The sequence below is a fragment of the Theropithecus gelada genome, chromosome 11 (genome assembly GCF_003255815.1).
Source record: "Theropithecus gelada isolate Dixy chromosome 11, Tgel_1.0, whole genome shotgun sequence".
Classification (NCBI taxonomy): Eukaryota; Metazoa; Chordata; class Mammalia; order Primates; family Cercopithecidae; genus Theropithecus; species Theropithecus gelada.
This window is the reverse complement of record NC_037679.1, coordinates 24,892,762-24,912,458: the sequence shown is the minus strand read 5'-3', so window position 1 is coordinate 24,912,458 and position 19,697 is coordinate 24,892,762. Positions and strand designations below refer to the sequence as shown.

Below are 19,697 nucleotides of genomic sequence, written 5' to 3'. Positions count from 1 at the left end.
AGTAAGTAAAACCAAAGTGAAACAGTGAAGTCAGAACTTTACTCATTCATCAATAATGTGAGTGACTTCTTTGCTAAACTGGATGATAGTTTTTGAATACCCAAGGAATATTTCCTTAAATGTTTTATGCTATTTATAATGTAAAGGCTGCAGATATAACACTTTATTAAGTTTAACCTGCATTATTAAAATGTCCTCAATAATTTTTTAAAGTCTAGACAATCATCAAAACAATGTGTCAAGTCCTATTCGTAGCATTTGCCAATTTCTGTGGTGTAAATGCTCCTACCATGGTCAATTTCAGCTGCTAATGTGTCATCACTAGACACAGAGCTGGAAAGAAATGGGAGGTGGCACACCATTATGTAGTATTTCTCCACATAGATACAATAAACATAAATACCATCAAGAGCATATATAATAGTAAAGTCCAGAAGAATAACTTGGAAATGATGAGTTTTACACATTGACTGTTTTCAAACATAATTTATTTAATTATACATGTATATATGTTAATTTTCAGTAATGGCTGTGTTTAACAACCAGCTCCCAAACTTCCTAAAAATGTAACAGTTGGCTCCAACCTGCCTCCAGCACACAAACAAAATCTCCCTTAAAAACAATGGCCAGTTTGGGTATATTAAACTGGCCTATGGGTGTATTAAAGCCAGTCTGGCTTTATTAACTGAATTGAGTGAGTGTTCAGTAATTACCAGGGCTTCTACTACAAAGATTGGGCTCATTTTGTTCTTAAGTGGTCTTTTAGAGAACAGGAAAAAATAAAATTGTCCCTGTGGTCTCCATACCCCGCTCTGTGTATTCACTGCAGTCCACAGTGCTGGTCAGTCCCCTTTGATACACTTGGTCCTTGGCTAGAGGCTGCTGTGAGCTTGCTGTGGCTACTAAGAGGGAAAGTTAATGACACTTGTCTGGTTTCTACCTGAACCAGGTTCAAGATTTGGGTCTGGTTAAATTCTGCTCTCTGGCATTCAGCTATGCCGTGACCTAGGAACAGATTCTACCTTGCTTGAAAACACCCTGAAAAGGAGTCCAGGGGAGAAGTAAAACTAAAAACAAGCTTCTTGGAATAGTAGCATGCCATTTAGTCCTGTAAGATGCAGTATTTTCATAACAAAATCTTCATGTACAAATTTAGAGTGCGTTAAGGCCCTCCTAGAGAATGCAGAGAAGCTGATCATTAGTGGCGTTTCTCTCTAATGGAGAGGTAGTTATGACTGAAATAATCCAAGGAGACCTCAATTTGAACAAATCGTTTTCACTGACTACAGAGTAAACATGACCTAATTTGCTTACAGCAGTTAGAAAAGCAATGCAAATTACATATACAAGATAATCTAAAATAATGAAGTCATTATAAGTATTAAAATATTACCCTATCCTATAAAGATTTTAAAACCACAAAATATTCAGATGATTGAGATGAAAGGTTTCCTTCCACTTTTGATTTTATTATTCACTTAAATTCCCTGCATAGTTGTCTCAGTGTCTAACTTGAGTAGTAGAAAAACCCCAGGTGTCAGGAAACTACTTAGGTGGCAAAAGTGCTGGCAGGTAAAATGTGATCCAGTAGTTTGGAACTAAAAATATCAGCTTTCCTAAGATGCAGTGGGATATCTGTAAATTAAAATGAAAACTATTCAGAGTTAAAAGAGCTTCAATTCTCTTCATAAAAATAACACGACCTGGGAAATAATCACTTTCTTCCTCAGAATATAAGATCCTAAAGGGTACAGACCATGGTAAAATGTCTAGAATGCAGAGCAGTCTAGAGTGAGTTAGGCTTTTCCTTAACCGACATTCAGAAAGCTGGCCAGAATGTTTCCAGTTCCTTTCCCAGGCCAGAATTCTTCTCATCCAGAGATAAACTTGATTCAAACCCTCATCCCCCTCTACTCCAGCCTTCTGCAATTCAGAAAACATCCTGCAATTATCATATCACAAGGCAGATTTTTCCAAAGTGTGCGTCCTGTGACAGATAGTAAGTAAGAAAGCCAGTGAAGTAATGGAGTGAATACTGAATCAGGGAGAAGGAGGATCGGAAGTCATTATGGGGGAAAAAAGTTAAATGTAGGTACTATAGAGAATAAATAAACATTGGAAAGAACTTGCTCCCAAATGTGTCATAAACTACAAGCTACGAAGTATAAGGATATTTGGTAACATTCGGATGTTCAACTAAACTTTTCAGTTTTCATCTGTTCAGAAACACGAGTTATAAACCGACGAGAAGGTAAAATAGGATGAACACAGCCAGTGCCACTTGCCAGGCATCATTGGAAACTGACTCCATTGTCTTATAACACTAGAATCTCCCTGAGCCCCAGTTTCCTCATCTTTAAAATGGGAAATGGGAATAATCGTAACATGATTTGGCAGGGAGGCTAGGAGGATTAAGGATAATGTGAATCAAGTGCTGGACATAGCAGAGTTCATTGTATAGTGGCTACCACCAAGATTTTAGTAGATATAAAGGATATTTAAGCCCTTAAGGGCTGTTGAAAATGTACTATAACCATATATATGAAACATGTGAATATCAGATAACACCGATATTTTAAAATGCATGATATTTTCTTCATGGGGAAAAAAAACGATGCCCCGTTAGCACCTTTCCAGGACTGGGTAATGGGGCCCCGCAGGGAACACAAGCCACTGCAGATTTCCATTGAGGCTGGGAAGCTCCACCTTTCAAGTTGCAAAAGTCATTGAAAGATCTGAACCCTGAGTTTATGATTTACAATATGTTATACTGAACAGATGATAACAAAAAGCATTAATCAAAAATCAAAACCTGAAAAAAGAAATGAATAAAGTGCTGCTCTACCAAAGGGAATGATTTTCTCTCCTCTTTGACTAGCTGTCAAACTTTTTCCCATCCGACTTACAGCATGTGGATATTTTAAAATGTACTGAGGTAGGGATTTGGGGACCGTTAAATAGCATCACGAAACCTTGGCTAGACAGAAGCCTGGTGTCCTGTTTGTTATTTAGCTGGAGGCCGAAACTCATATTAAAATACCTACACTTAGCCCAGAAGTCATGTCAAAATTAAAATGAAGAATTGGCATCAGTGGCTGGCGGAAATAGGAGGGCACTGTGCTATCCCTTCCGATGGATGAATCATTTAACTTTGTTTTTTTTTTTTTTTGTTTTTTTTTTGAGATAGAGTTTTGCTCTTGTCACCCAGGCTGGTGGTGCAATGGTGCGATCTCAACCTCCACATTCTGGGTTCAAGTGATTTCTCTTGCCTCAGCCTCTCAAGTAGTTGGGATTACAACAGGGGCGTGCCACCATGCCCGGCTAATTTTTGTAATTTTAGTAGAGACAGGGTTTTACCACTTTGGCCGGTGTGGTCTCAAACTCCTGACCTCAGGTGATCTGCCCGCCTTGGCCTCCCAAAGTGCTGGGATTAGAGGCGAGAGCCACAGCGCCGGGCCTTTCTTATTGCTTTAGGAGAAATAATAAGCACTGCTTTTCACCCACCCTCCCTTAACCTAACATTCCTTTTGACTTTTAAATCACTGCTCTGCACACTTGCTCACTCTGTGCTATCCCTAACTACTCCTTTTTGTCCTTTTGCCTGAGCCCCAGTATTCAGATGGAACATAAGAAAATACATGGTAAGTAAGTAGAATTACCTCTATCAGGATGCCTAATGTTCCACCTATTCCCAAATTACTTCACAGAGATTTCCATTTAAAATAAGAAACTTTTTCCTTAATTTTTTCAGAAACTTAAAAATAATGTCGTTAATATGATTGCAAGTTCTCTAGTTTGTACTGTCAGTTTCTTTTCATCAAAAAACAGTCTTATGCAACAGGGTGACTATTGTCAATAATAATTTAAGTGTATATTAAAAAATAACTAAGAGTATAACTGAATTGTTTGCAACAAAAAGGATAAATGCTTGAGGTGATGAATACCTCATTTACTCCGATGTGATTATTAAGCATTGTATGCCTGCATCAAAATCTCTCACACACACCACAAATATGTACATGTACATACCCACAAAAATAAAAATTAAAAAAAAATAGTGTTCGTCACTTCTAATAATTAATTCTAATTTCACTTCTCCACTATTGCAGGAATCAGGTTTCAACTAATTTTTGTATTCTTTTTAGAAGCAAGTAGGATACAACAACAGTGACTGGAGTTACCCCATTCAGTCTGGCATTGATAACACAGTCAGGGATATACCATCACAGCAGCCACATGAAGTCAAATTATTGTGTTAAGTGTTTATTCCCACAGACTCATTCATCTCAACTACCAGATACTTTCAGTAATTAAATGCCAGCATGTAAGAAAGATCTCAAAATCAGATTCTTCATGCAGTGTTCTTCCAATGTTTAATCAATTAAGAAAACACAGACCTCCCCGCAGGCTGTGAAGCTACTGTAGATCAGATCAGTTTATAGAATCATCTTATGTTCAACAAAGGCTTTGCCATTGGCCATTGACTTATGAGTAGCAGCAAAGGTCAGAAGATCTGCTTCTAGAAATGGCCATGCTGCACACGCACACAAATGTGCATTTATAAAAAGAACAGGCAGAAGAGGAGGAAGAAGGAAAAAGCAGAGAGAGAGAGAGAGAAAGAGAGAGAAAGCACCACACTCCCCCCACAACAGCAGCTTTGTGATCCCTCTGGTAATGTTACCCGGTTTTGTTTATCATGAAAAGATCCCATTAATGCCTCAGCCCCATCAAACAGCAGACCAAGTCCATGAATGGCACCTATCAGAGCCCAGGGCAAATCCAATGATTAGAGGGAATTCGCCAAAGGGCCTTTGTAGCTGAGAAAAATGCCTACTCCAGAGAGGAATGCAGAAAATTCCTGGGAGCACAGGCCCTTCTTTGTTGGCAGTTGGGCGGTATTCTGGAGCAAATAAAGGGACAAAAATGGGATCTCAGATGCAATGAACATTTGAAGAAAATGGTTTTCAAAGACCTCCTTGAAACATTCCTTTTCAAAAACCCCCAAAACCATTACTCTGATAAGGATGAACTACAGAACTTCTACTCAAACCACCATTTTATAGTATTGCATAACCTTGGAGATTCTCAACAGGAATATAGTTTTATTTAGTTCTCCTTTGTCCTGCTGAGTTTCCTGGTTAAACAGTAAGCCAAAGTTAAAACTTTACAGATAAGAAAACACACACATGCACACGCACTCCTCACTTACTCTCTTCAACTTTACTGACAGAATAAACTGAGATTTAGCATAACACAGAAGCATTAGGCAAGGAAATCAGAAAGCATATACTACTGAATCGAGTGTACTAGCCGTCCTTAGAGCGGAACAAAGCATAAAGAATAAGCTGAGCTATCACCATTATCCAAATATGCATACAACCAGCTAAAAAGAAGTCTGCTAGGCAGACTAAGTAGGATAAAGAAGGTAAGTTAAGGCACAGGGACCCTAGACATCAGTAAGCTTTGCTTTCATCTACTTCTGTGCACAAGGAGGTATTTGTGTGCTGAAATCCCCTAACTAACATATGGCAAATATAACATGCCTATATTGTTTTTATTATACAAGAGCCGGGGTCTACCAGAGCATGCAAAAGGAATGCCAGGTCTACTATACCTCTTTAAGTATGTTTCCCAGAGAAACAAAATCTTTCAGTTTTCTCTGGTAGGAAAAAGCTGCCACAATAGAGAATGAATCAGAACCTTTAGGTACAATGGCTTTTAAAAACCTAAAGCCTTAGGTAATCATAAGGAAGGCATTTCGATACATCTGAGTTTCTCATTTTTCTCAAAAGGGTTTTTTTCCCCTTCTTAAGGCCCAAACAATTTTAATGACTTTTCTGCACAATGTGCCCCTAAGTGTAATACCTTTCCTCATAAATCTTGTTATAGACTTGCTTTATGTTCCATTTTAATGTTTGCTGGGTTGAGGGAGGAGCGAAGCAATAATCATGTAATTCTAGTTGAAGGTTTTCCTCCCCTTTCTCCTAGTCTGAAATCTAATAAAATATTATTTATTTGCATCTTTGGAGAGCTATTCACTAACATTTTTCAAAACTGTAGTAAAGTGGTTGCAAAGGTGGTGTCTTTATTGCTTTGCAAATGTTGTTCATTTTACAATTTGTTTTAAATGCCATTTTACTGGTACCGGTGGATTTACATTATAAAGCTGTATTAGGATGCTATTTGGGGTATACACAACAAATGCAAACCTTTGGACCGTGCTTCTCCTCACTCACTTCTTATTTGCCCATGTAATCATATAAAACACTTCTCCCAGACTTCCCTTCCAAATAATTGAGCATACATAATTGTGGGGTTATTGCATCACTGTTTATGGCCAACTTTGCCCTTTCTAAGAGTTACTCCAATAAGTCTCTACCTTGGGGTGTACTTCCATAAAGTTTATACATCTGTGCACCAAAAGGGAGAGGTCAACTTTACTTTTGCACCATTAAATGTACAGTTTTGCAAACACTAATGAATGCAATACTTTCTCAAATACACGATGGCTTGAAAAACAATTGCCATACTTTCTTGATGCATTTTGCAAATTTCCTCCTATGTCTGGACTGGAAAAGCTTTATTATTACAGTTCTTATGAATAAAATGCTTAGATTTGCCAATGTAAAAATGATCCATTTGAAAGAAATGTCCAGAGCAGAAATAAATTTAAGCACAAAACAAAATAAATGCTCTGAATGACCCTGATTCAGGATTCCCTATAAATGGAGTGTACTTCTCCACCACTATAGAGTTCTCTGAAATCCTGCCAGATGCATAAATCCTTGAAACATCTTCTAAAAGATAAGAATGAGCTTGGAAAATAGATCATCAAAGAAATATGCAGTGCCTATAAAATAAACCACACACATACACACACAATTTTCATTTACTAGATCCTCTTTCACAAATCTAGCAGATGGTAGAGTTTCAAAACTAAGTTTTTCAAATTGCAATCTGATTTTCTATTTAAAACAGAATCCTTAACATGTTAGAAAAAAAATGCGGTGGATATCATACAAACACCAGAGGCACACAACCAGGCTCACGATAAGTTGGCCAACGGAAGAAATGTATATAATTTAATCAGAACTGTGCACTCAAAAGCATTATACCAATTGTTAGCTAGACAAGTTTTTACTCCCCTCTATGTATCATTTCTTTATAGTACTACAATCTACAAAAAAAAAAATTGAATTAAAAAATATCATCACAAACACTCTTCTTCAGCCAGTGACATTTTCAAGTGCTCTGAGCCATACCAAACAGGAGAAGGAACAGCTACCCACGTGAAGGCTCTACTCTAAATACAATGGGAAAGTGAAACATCAGTTTTGCCTTTTCTCCTCTTAGAGGATTCAAACTATCCTAATATCCTTCAGTTCCATCCTTATCTCCCAAAATTAGACGAATTAAACTTTGCAACTTAGTTGCTTAACTCTTAGAATAAAGCTCATTTTGACCTCTTTACCAGTAGCGATTCACCCCCTGAAATGCAGGACAGCTCTAAACCTTGAAGGTGGCAGTCGAACACAAGAGGGTTCTCATCAGCCGCTACCTCTGAAACCCTACAATGTTCGCCAAGGATGAAAAATCTCCAACAAGGAGGTGGTTTCAAAACCCAGTCCTGGTCTGCATCCATTTGTAGATACTAATAAAGAGGTAGATTCAATGCTACCTTAAAAAATTTTCACATTTGAAACTTGGACCCTCAGGAAGAAAAAGAAAACCATTTTGAAGAAACAGAAACTAAACAGATGAGGTGGTTTGTTCTTTTCGCATGTATCCATTTGGTCTTGTTGAATTCTGGAGTACCCTGTCATGGCAGATCTTGTCATTAAACTAAACGCCTTAGGTTTTAGCTGTGACCACACAGGGGTGAGGAGACAGTAGATGTTGCTATGAACAAAATGGGTCTTGCTGCAACCCTTAAAGGTCCTCCTGTACTAACAGCAATTAGAGAGTTGAGCTGTAATTTCACCCTCCTTCATGCAGGACCTTGTCTCCCCTTCCACAGGAAACGGGGGCTGAGTCAGTGGGGCATGACTATAATAGGAGCCTGTGACCGGGGTGCAGTGTAGCCATCAGTATAAATCTGTCATAGACACGCTCACAGAGGAAGAGGGACTTCCATACACTGCCGTCTTTACACTTTTTGATGCAGATACAGATTTATGACACACGGGAAGCAGAGAGTCTTTGAGCCAGAGGGGCTCTGTGAATCAAGGCCATTTTGTAGGTTTCCGCTGCTTGAAAGAGCTACACATTTCTAATTGTGCTTAAAGTCAGCCCCCTTCCAGCCCCAGGAGGCAGCACCATTTGGTTGAAATAAAACTGAGGACTTTTCTCAACAGCTGGCCAGCTCTAGTTTTAAGTTTTAACAACAGGATGAATGGATTGAGGACGGCTGAAGGCATCAGAAAGTGGTATGCCAGACTTTTAGGGACTCTTCCTGACGACCCAGTTCCCATGGATCAGATTTGCTCGGAGATGACAAACTCTACTTTGAAGGGTCCCTTTGCTTTCACCCAACACAGATGACTCTTTCACCAAGATACTTAAAAGCGATCCAACTGAGACCTTACAAAAATGTCTAACAAGTTTCAGGAAAGAAAAGAAAAGAAAAGAAAAAAAAAGAGTCTGCTAGGAGTAAATGAAAAACCTGCCCAGAGTTGGTGTTAATTAATTAAAAACACAATTTCAAAGCATCCCTAATAGAAGACTTCCTCCATGCAGCCAGTATCTGATTCAGGGAGTGACTCAAGCAATAAAATCACAGTTGGGACGACTCTCGTGGTGCTGGCAGGCCAAGTTCAATATTTTCCCTGTGAGGCATGCCTGTACTATAAAAAGAATGTGATGTTTGAAAATGAGTGTCTCTGCTCTGTGTGCTGGCATTAAAAGTCTCTCCTAGCCCTCCTGCCACATTTTGAGAGTACAGTATGAATCACAATCATGTGACGAGCACCTCCTTGCCAAATTCTTTCATGCTGCTACCACGGTATGTTCCCTCTTAGGTTTTTGCCAGCAGCCTCTGTCCTCCAGCCAAGACCATCAGAGTGAGCGTCGGCGCAGAGGCAGAGCATTCCGGTCCAGATTCACCAGCGAGAAGACAAGGCAGCGCATTATTGTACAAACTGTAATCTCTGAATTGACTAAGTGAGCAGGAAGGGACAAAAGTCAGCTAAGAGATGCAGCAAACAGGCTGCCAAGAGAGGATGAAACACATAGAAAGAGGGATTGACCTTTGGAGGGTAGCCTCTGTTGTGCTGGGCACGGGACTAGGCTCTTTAAACTCATGCTTTTATTTAATACTCCTGAGAAATGATCACTAGTACTATGAGTGAGGAAACTGAGACCCACAGTTATTAGATAAGTCACTTGCTGCAGCCACGCAGCACAGGGCAGCAGAGTTGGGGCTGGAACCCAAGCTAGTGTCCTGTCTCTTCTCTCTCTATTCTGCCACTTCTGATTCTGCAGCTCAAACTTGGAGAAGCCGGGAAAACTGCTCTTCTCCCATCTTGGGTATTTTAATATTTACGCAACTCTCTTAACTAGCACTGTGCATCATGTCACTTTCAACAATACATGTTGATGAACCATTTGTCAGCCAGATTAACAGCTGTAGGACCAATCTTACACAGCCATGACCACAGAACCCACCCCCAAGCCTAACTGTCTTCCCCAAATGCTGCCCCAGGGTCACAATGGGAACTGGGAGAGTGTGTGGAGGAAAATATTATTGTAGTTCAACACCATGAATCACTACTGATGGAACCACTCAAAGTTTATCCCCTACTTACATCTGCATTTCCTTTGTGTTCATTTATTGCTGTGGTTAACTACAGATTAATCGACTTGCCAGTTTTCTGGCTGAGCCTCCTGTAAGCCTAGCACTGTCTGGCCCCTAAGAAGCAGAAATGGATCATGAAACCAGAAAGCTCCCTGGAGTTACAATGCTTATTTATCCCAGTCTTCCTAAATGGCCTGGTAGGTACAAGGGTTTGGAATCAAAACAGGGTTAGAGCGGCTGAGTTTCTATACTTTACATTAAAAAGTCAACTGGTTCCAATCGATGGAAGAGGAGGTAAGGGAAGAAATGGAAGGCTCAATTCACATATAAGAATATATTGAAGAAGTGGGCTGGGAGCTATTGCTCACGTCTATAATCCCAGCACTTTGGGAGGCCGAGGCAGGCAGATCACTTGAGGTCAGGAGACCGAGATTAGCCTGGCCGACAAGGTGACACAGTGAAACCCTGTCTCTACAAAAAATACAAAAACAGCCGGGTATGGTGATGTGTGCCTGGGACCCCAGCTACTCAGGAGGCTAAGGCAGGAGAATTGCTGGAACCAGGAGGCGGAGGTTGCAGTGAGCCGAGACTGTGCCACTGCACTTCAGCCTGGGTGACAGAGTGAGACTCCATCTCAAAAAAAAAAAAAAAAAAAAAAAGAATATACTGAAGAAGCAGTAAAATAGTCCTCTCAATCTCAGCTTAACCCAAGAAGGACTTCCATTTCATGGATTTCAGATCTATCTGAAAGCTGGGTATGTGTTGGGGGGCGTTGTGAGGGAGAACAATGCTGATTTTCATGGCATATACAGCTTGCTTGAGTCAACTGTGTAATACAGCTTCCAAAACAACAAAACAAAAGATATATACCTTAGGCAACATTATAGAAATATATTAAATAGTATTCAGGATAATATTAGATGATGCTCTTGCTCTTCTTTACATTGATCAAATCACAAGAATATATTAATGAAAGATTAAGCACAATTTTTAATTTTTAAAAAACTAAAAGCTAAGACCTGTTAATTTATTCAGTCCATCATTCATCCAACAAGCATAAATTGTTGAGGAATATGTCTCAGGTGCTGTGGTAAGGGCTGGACATGCAAAGAGACATAAAACATGGTCTCTGTCCTGTTGAGTTGAGTATATGGGGATAACACAATGTTTTAAATAGTGGCCTATTTAAATGGCTATACTTAAATAGTGGGCTGAACTTGGTAACCACTAACTTTGTGGCATAATGATTTTCAGGACTTGGGCAACTCTCATTCTGCTTAGTGTTTTGCTGATAAAATTAGCCCAGAGGAATTTGTAAGGTTCTTTGCTATTTTGGTACTCTGTGAGTTGACAATGTTGTTGTTGTGTAGGACCATTTTTGTAGCAATTATAGAAGAAATACAAGTGGGTAAGAATTAGCAGGAAGACGGCCTGGATTGTCTTTTTTTTTTTTTTTTGAGACGGAGTCTCCCTCTGTCACCCAGGCTGGAGTGCAGTGGAGCGATCTTGGCTCACTGCAAGCTCCACCTCCCGGGTTCACGCCATTCTCCTGCCTCAGCCTCCCGTGTAGCTGGGACTACAGGCGCCTGCCACCAAGCCCGGCTAATTTTTTTTTTTTTTTTTTTTTTGTATTTTTAGTAGAGACGGAGTTTCACCGTGTTAACCAGGATGATCTCGATCTCCTGACCTCGTGATCCGCCCGTCTCGGCCTCCCAAAGTGCTGGGATTACAAGCATGAGCCGCCGCGCCCAGCCTGGATTGTCTTTACAGAATAAGACAGAACTTTTCAGACTGATTTCCATGTGAGTGGGGCTAGGATGTAGGGAGAAATAGGAAGCGGAACAGTACAATTCTGAAGCCAGCCTGCCCTGCCTGGCTCTTTCATTCATCAGCAGTTGAGTCCTGCAGCAGATGACTTTACCTTATTGTGCCTTGGTTTGTTAATCAGTGAAATAAGGATGATAACAGTGTCTACCTCACTGAGTTACTGTGAGAAAGAAATAAGATAGTCCTCACAACAGCCCTGATACGTACTTTCCCATGACATAAACCACTTTCAAACTAAGGTTTGTCAACAACTCCTCACCTACCTACCTCTTTAAAGTCAAAGCCCAATTCACTCACCATTCTGCCAAGCTGGAATATTCTATCTTATTCCTTGTTGGCCTTGTGTACTGTGTTTTCGGTGAGCATTCTTGGAATGGCAACTTTCTAGAATATTCACTTATTAAAAATCTGTGGGTATATATATATATAGGCATATTTACCTATTAGGTATGTATTTACTATATATTAACTAAAAGGGTCCTCTGTGCACATCTATATCTAAGCATTCCTGGTTCAGTGCTAAGGTCACTTTGTTGGAAAAGATAAGGAACAAATGGTAAATAACACTGGCAGCTCGTGGTATGCTGAAGTTTGATTTGTAGGAAAAAGCCTTTTTCTTTTCTGGGACTTGAGGAGAACAAATAGTGATCCTGTATTAATTCCAAAAATGAGTCTTACCAAAAGCCAAATGAAAGCAATCTTAAATATCTAGTTGAACATTGGACAAAGGTCATAAAATTTAGGAGATTAAAACGGGCACAACTAATATTTCTTTTAAGAAACATTTAATAGTTTGGATAATTTTTGTGGATAAGAGTAGGGTGATGATGAAATTCAACAGTATAATAAAACAAAGTATCAAGCATATATCCTTCCTCCTAGTGTGGGCACAGAAGGCAGCTGATTATTGGTGGAAAGTGCAGGCTCGAAGTTAGACGGGCTGAGCATGGTGCACCTCTAATGGGAGGGTGGTCCCTGGGTCCCTATGTCATCATTGTCATAAGAGTTAGCACACCATGGGCACTCTATTCCTATTGGATGAATGAGTCTATTAGTCAAAGATAGTTTTATTTGAAAGTTTCTTTTCTTTTATTTCTTTCTTTTCTTTTTTTTTTTTTGATACTGATTCTCACTCTGCCTCCCAGGCTGGAGTGCGGTGGCAATGTCTTGGCTAGTTGCCACCTCCACCTCCTGGTTTCAAGCAATTATCGTGCCTCAGCCTCCCGAGTAGCTGGGATTACAAGCGCACACCACCGTGTCCAGCTAACTTTTGTATTTTTAGTAGAGGCAGGGTTTCACCATGTTGGCCAGGCTGGTCTCAAACTCCTGACCTCAAGTGATCCACCTGCCTTGGCCTCCGAAAGTGCTGGGATTACAGGCGTGAGCCACCACGCCCAGTAGGTTTGAAGGTTTCTTTTTCAGAACATATTTGTGTCTCCCCAACTCATAAACTATATCCTATGTTCCCAAACCACCACAGAAAGAGGATTCATAATCTCGGAAACACCAATGGCTAGGATGTGTGTGTGTGTGTGTGTGTGTGTGTGTGTGTGTGTGTGTATGAGAGAGATGGAGAGGAAATTCTAATAGAAAACTTAATGGGGTCATCTAAAGACACATTAATGCCTTGGAGTGATGGCAAGGAAGGGGCAATTAGATTAACAAACTCAAATGTTGTTGTCATTGCTTTTTTTTTTTTTAAATTTACCTGTGGCAGGCTAATATTGGTTAGTAAGGTATCTTACTGTAAAGCTCCTAATGACGCAACTCCAAAGAATCCTTAATATTTAATTATTTTAATTATAGAAGGTAAGATTTAACTATTGTTCTTCAAGATTTTTAGGATTTTACAAATCCTAAGTGCAATTTTTTTTTTTTTTTTTTGAGATGGAGTGCAATGGCGTGATCTCGGCTCACTGCAACCTCTACCTCCTGGGTTCAAGTGATTTTCCTGCCTCAGCCTCCCGAGTTGCTGAGACTACAGACTCGCACCACCATGCCCGGCTAATTTTTGTATATTTTTAGTAGAGATGGAGTTTCACTATGTTGGCCAGGCTGGTCTCAAACTCCTGACCTCAAGTGATCCACTGGCCTCAGCCTCCCAAAGTACTGGGATTACAGGTACACGCCACCACACCAGGCTAATTTTTGTATTTTTGGTAGAGATGAGATTTTGCCATGTTGCCAGGCTGGTTTCGAACTCCTGACCTCAGGTGATCCACCCACCTCGGCCTCCTAAAGTGCTGGGATTACAGGTGTGAAGCACTGTGCCTGGCCTAAGTATAAAATATTTTTCTTAATCCTCTTCCATATGGTGACTCATTGGAATGCCAACTCGAAAAAGAATAGCCAAGGTAAGTTTTCATTGCCTTCATTGAACTAGCCTTAGGCCAAGTCATCAGACTCTTTCGTCTTTGAAATGCCTCACTAAAATATCATCCATTTTATGAGGAAGGGAGGTCAGCGTTTGTGTAATGAACTCTTTATAGAAAAGGCATCATTTAAATTGCCAAGTAGAGTTAGGTGATTGGCTTTCTACATTTTTGGGCCATGAAGAACAGGCATTTCTTTCTAAATTAGCTCAGTCATTAATCCCAAGAATTTCATAACCTGTAGTTCAAGTCTTGCTTACTTATTAAGGGAAACTGAGGAAAGCAATGAATGAAACAGAAAATGTGGAATTCTACAGACTGTGCCTTCAAAAAGCAAGAGTATGTTCAAGATAAGACAGAGTGAAAGTGACCGCTGTGGGTTGGGTCTTGGCTGGTGGGTTGAGAAGCTTTGTCTGGAAATTTCTCTGGAACTCAATGGTCTGGCCTGGTTTGATTCACACCTCCTTCCTCGAATACCTCTGTGTTGTCTTTTAGCTCACGTCCTTCTCAGTAATTCCCTGCAAGAATGATGAATCAAAAGAAAAGGAGGAAACAGGGACTAAGGGTGACAGGGAGTCCCTACTCTTAAGTGAAATGTGAGCTTGAAAGCAGTTTAAGAACAGTCCGGTCTAAATTCCATTCAGTCTCCTAACCTCTTAAATCTGTGTATCATTTAGTCAATGAACAGTTTTTAAGAATGGTGAAAATAAAGCAACATATAACATATATAATATATATGTAAACCAAGTTTTCAAAGTCTGATCTTTTTCTTGATTCAGTTTAACCTAGTAATTTTTTTGTAAGTGAAAGCAAGTTTATTAGGAAAGTAAAGGAATAAAAGAATGGCTACTCCATAGGCAGAGCAGCAGCTTAGGCTGCTGGACTAAGGATACTTAAAGTTATTTCTTGATTATATGCTAAACAAGAGGGTGGATTATTCATGTGTTTTCCAGGAAAGCAGTGGGCAATTCCCAGAACTGAGGGTTCCTCCCCATTTAACCGCGTAATTTGCCTCAAAACAAAACAAAATTTCATGGCATAGTTGATATCATCAGCTCAAATATCAAAATAATTTTGAAAATCTGACTCTCAAATTAAAGTCACTGGTCATAAAAATCTTTTCTTATCATTGTTGTTATTATTATTATTTGGACAAAAATTTGGGGAGAGGCAGCCTATCTTAAAATCACTTTGACAAAAGGCAAATGGCTTGAGATACGTGGCATGTGCTGTCAGGTGCATGAGCAATCCTGCTGCCACCAAGTCAACCATTTTCCAACATGCTATTTGTTCCCAGGAACTGCACACATTCCAGATGCTATCACCAGGGCTGCTAGTGCACAAGAAAATAAGCAAATGAGACACACATTGGCTCATGTGGCAAATCACCGGGTTTGCCAAATGGAAAAGAACAAAAACTTAGAGGGGAAACATTTTGTTTTTCATCTACAAGGATATTAATAAAACTCAAACCCAGCATTTTGTGGCTACATTTCCCAGGAAGATGAGTGTCTTCTGGCCAAAAGAACATAACAACAATCCTTTGTATCTGAGAAATATGTATCTCGTGATGTCATTTAAAAAACCCACTATTTATCATGATCAGGGCTGAAAACATGTTTCTCTAAGACTTGGGCACCAGAAAAAAAAAAGGAAGATAAATTCTACCTAAAATAATCAGTAATTCAGAGAAAATAAATTCAATGACTGTAATTTCATCCATTATATGTCACAGCTTAATATCAAAAGCTTCTCTAGATAAAGTTCTAAGGGATAAATAAGCAGTTAGAAATTACTTACTACAGAGCTAAAGAGAGGGTGAAGTAGAAGAATGAAAATTTCTTAGAAGACTTTCTATGCAAATTTAATTTGTATACATGAAAGGGAGATGAAGGAAGCAAATTATATTATAGAATATATCAATTAAAATAGAATCAATTGAAAGTCACAAGTGATTAGTACAATTAATTAACACATATAGCACTTACTATGTGCCAGCTGCAATTTGAAGCACTTTACATAATTAACTCATTTAACAGTCTCAACAGCCATTATAATATGATTATACCATTTTCATTCCCAATTTGCAGCTGAGGCAACTAAGGCCCAGATAGATTTAAGAAACTTGTCCAAGTTCATACAGGTAACGATTCTAGTACATATTAATCTGGATGAGTCTAATTCACAAAATTTCAATGATACTAATAAATACTGAGAATTTAGAAGCATAATTCCATTAGGATATGAAAAGTCTTCATAGAGAAATTTCACTCAGTAAATAATGCTGACTATTTGGAGTTTTTACCTTGAGGATACCAAATTACTCGCATAAATGTACAAGTTTCCTTAGAGTTAAAGACTAGTGCAAGTAAAGTTTAAATTTTGCCCTTGACAGCAAAAGTACATATACTCGTGCATTAATATTGATTAGTCATTATCAATTGGCCAAGCACAATTTGGTGAATGTGTTAACTTTTCCCAACAGCCATGAGCGTGCAAATACAGGCTGAGTGTCTGAAATGCTTGAGACCAGAACTGTTTTGCATTTCTGATTTTCTTCGGATTTTGGAATATTTGTCTTGCACTTACAGATTTCAACATCTCTAATCTGGAAATCTGAAATCCAAAATGTTCCTATGAGCAATTCATTCAAATATCATGTAACTGCTCAAAAAGTTTTGGATGTTGGAACATTTCAGATTTCAGGTTATCAAATTAGGGATATTCAATCTGTATATCAAAAATACGAGAGCTGGGCCTGGTGGCTCACACCTGTAATCCCAGCACTTTGGGAGGCCGAGGTGGCTGGATCACTTGAGGTCAGGAGTTCGAGATCAACCTGGCCAACATGGCAAAACCTCATCTCTACTAAAAACACAAAAATTAGCTGGGCGTGGCGGTGCGCGCTTGTAATCCCAGTTACCTGGGAGGCTGAGGCGAGAGAATTGCTTGAACCTGGGAGGTTGGAGGTTGCGGTGAGCTGAGATTGGGCTACCGAACTCCAGCCTGGGCAACAGAGTGAGACTATGTCTCTAACAAACAAACAAAACCACGAGATTCTTTTTCCCAGTTTTCAATTCTGTCCTGAACTCTCTATCTTAAACAATACATAGGTATGAGAATTACAACTGGTACATTGATTTTAATAGGGAAGAATTTATTTGGAAAGCAATAAGTTTGTTGTAAACTGTGCCTCTTTCTGGAAATATTTACAATTTTCAAAGAAGTGGCCTTAGCAAAACTGTAAGTACAGCCCTTGATTTGCAGGTGAACAAAACAGCAGTGCGCATAGACATTAACCTAAATTCAAGTTAGGATTAAGGTTAACATTAAGGGGTAAGCAGGACATAGCACAGTGATTAAGTGCATAGGAGCATTTATTAATTGAGTGATCTTGAACAAGTTATTTAACTTCTGTCTAAGTCTCACTTTCCTCATCACAAAAGGAAGAAATATTTCATAAAAGTTGTTGTGGAAACTGAGGTAATAGAGAGAGTACTTTGCACAATACCAGACACCCAGTAAGGGCTCAAGAAATGGTATTGCTGTTGTTATCCTTGTCTTTAACAAGTGAATCACAACCAGTTAGTGTCAGAACAGGATGCAAAGCACTTCTGGAGTATCTGTTATTAGTTTATAAACTGAGTTCCCTATCCTTTGCATCTATCTGGGTCTAAGGAGGCAAGATCACATAGCATTAACGTTTTCTTTTTTTTTTTTTTTTTTTTTTTGAGACGGAGTCTCGCTCTGTCCCCCAGGCTGGAGTGCAGTGGCCGGATCTCAGCTCACTGCAAGCTCCGCCTCCCGGGTTCACGCCATTCTCCCGCCTCGGCCTCCCGAGTAGCTGGGACTACAGGCGCCCGCCACCTCGCCCGGCTAGTTTTTTGTATTTTTTAGTAGAGACGGGGTTTCACCGTGTTAGCCAGGGTGGTCTCGATCTCCTGACCCCGTGATCCACCCGTCTCGGCCTCCCAAAGTGCTGGGATTACAGGCTTGAGCCACCGCGCCCGGCCAGCATTAACGTTTTCCACAAATGTGGTGTGATCCATCGCCTCTCTTCTTTCACCTCCTAGAGCAAGCCTTCAGCCTCTTAGGACGTGTTTTCCATCAGAATGTAACTTTGAAGTTGAATATTTTAAACTCTGTTGGGAAGGTTCAGACAACGAAGATAAACAAAGATTCGGGAAATCTAAACGGCGAAGATGCCACGGCTCACGTTACCTGCTTCCTCCTAGTTGGAGCTGAGCTCTTCCTGGAAGTGGTGCACAGTCTGCCATTTGATTAGACATTTCAACATCAAAGCTGAACAAAAACATATAATCAATCTGATCTTAATTCAAGTGTGCCTACCCCTCCTTGTGAAAAGTAGCCTTGCTTTAAAAAATATTTCCCTAGCAGATCAGGCATTTATGAACAACTCCCTATCTTTTCTGCTTCACTTCCATCTCAAGTTCTGGTTCACATAATTAGACAACACTTACTGAGGGCCCATTAAGTGGCCGGGCACTGTGCCACATGCTTTGTTTATACTTTCTCATGTAATTGTCACAACAATTCTTAGCGGTATCTTCTCATCCCCATTTTACAGATGAGATGGAGGCTGGGGAGAGTAAGCCACTTGTCCAGGGTTACATTGTTAAAAGCTGAGCAATTAAAACCAAACAGCAGTGGGGACAGGCCCTCAGAAGACATTTCTACTCCTGGCTTGGTCACTGCTCAGATATGTCACATGTCCTCTGGGCCTCAGTTTCCCGGCTTGAAGAGGATGCAGCCTCTCCAGAAGTTGCCTTCCACAGCCTGCGACAGCTTCCCAGGGCGGGCGGGCTGCTTTGTTTCCACACTCAGCTGCTCTGGCTGGGGCCTCCCTGGGCTCTGCCCTGTTTTGTTTTTGCTGCTGGACCTACTACAGACGCAACCCTGGCAGCGCAGCCCAGAGCACAGCCGAGGCTTCCTCTTTCTCTCAGTTCCTGGCTGCTTCAGTATGAACAGAAAAGGTGGGCAGGGGCCAACTGGCAGGAACCTCCGAAATAGCAGCACATGATCCTCCTACGAGCAGCAGAAAGGCCAGCCCGCAAGACCTCGCCGCCTGCCCAACTCTGTCATTGACTAAGGTTGCTTTTGTCAGTACAGCCGCCAGGGGTTTCCACGCTCATTCCCCTCCAGACAGGGTGGACAGCTTTGGTGATAGACAACTGGGAGGTAAAACTCCACAGAGCCATGCCAGCGACTGACCGCCTAGGGACAGGAGATGGAGACCTTCAGCTGCAAAGGCTACGGAGGAACCCCCGCAATTGGAATCTCTCCATGTCTTATGCAGCATGGAACATACTCCGGGACCTACCCGGGGCTCTCTCTGGCCACCTCTGAGTGCAAAGGAAAAGAGTGCAGTTCAAGGAAGGGAATGTGTCTGTCATCCCACCACATGCGCACAAGGCCAGTTCCAGGATCAGCAGGCTTCCTTCACCAGCACGGGCTCTTCATTAGCAACCACTGGGAGGGAATGTGTGCGGAGTCAGTGAGTGAAGCTCTCCTTCAGCAATTTCTCTCCTCCTCTCATACTTATCTCTCTCTCTCTCTCTCTCTCTCTCTCTCTCCCCCCCCCTCCCTCCCTCTCTCTCTCCCCCTCCCTCTCTCTCTTTTTCCCTTCCTCCCTCCCTCTTTCGCTCCCTCTGGGTCTAGGACAATACTCAGGCCAGGACAGTTCC

At 40.6% G+C, this 19,697-nt stretch overlaps 1 protein-coding gene across 5 annotated transcripts in view; it reads right to left on the bottom strand.

The window, feature by feature from the left end:
• Positions 1–19,697, bottom strand: part of HMGA2 (high mobility group AT-hook 2) — a 141,296-nt gene that overhangs the window by 64,530 nt on the left and 57,069 nt on the right. Inside the window, exon 4 of one of the 5 annotated variants that reach the window (XM_025403048.1) lies at positions 18,415–19,482. The exons of the other annotated variants lie outside the window; for them this stretch is intronic. Within the exon in view, the coding sequence (XP_025258833.1) occupies positions 19,453–19,482 (30 nt within the window). The 3' untranslated portion in view covers positions 18,415–19,452. Of the gene's footprint in view, positions 1–18,414; positions 19,483–19,697 lie in introns of those variants that run through there. 5 annotated transcript variants of the gene reach the window in all.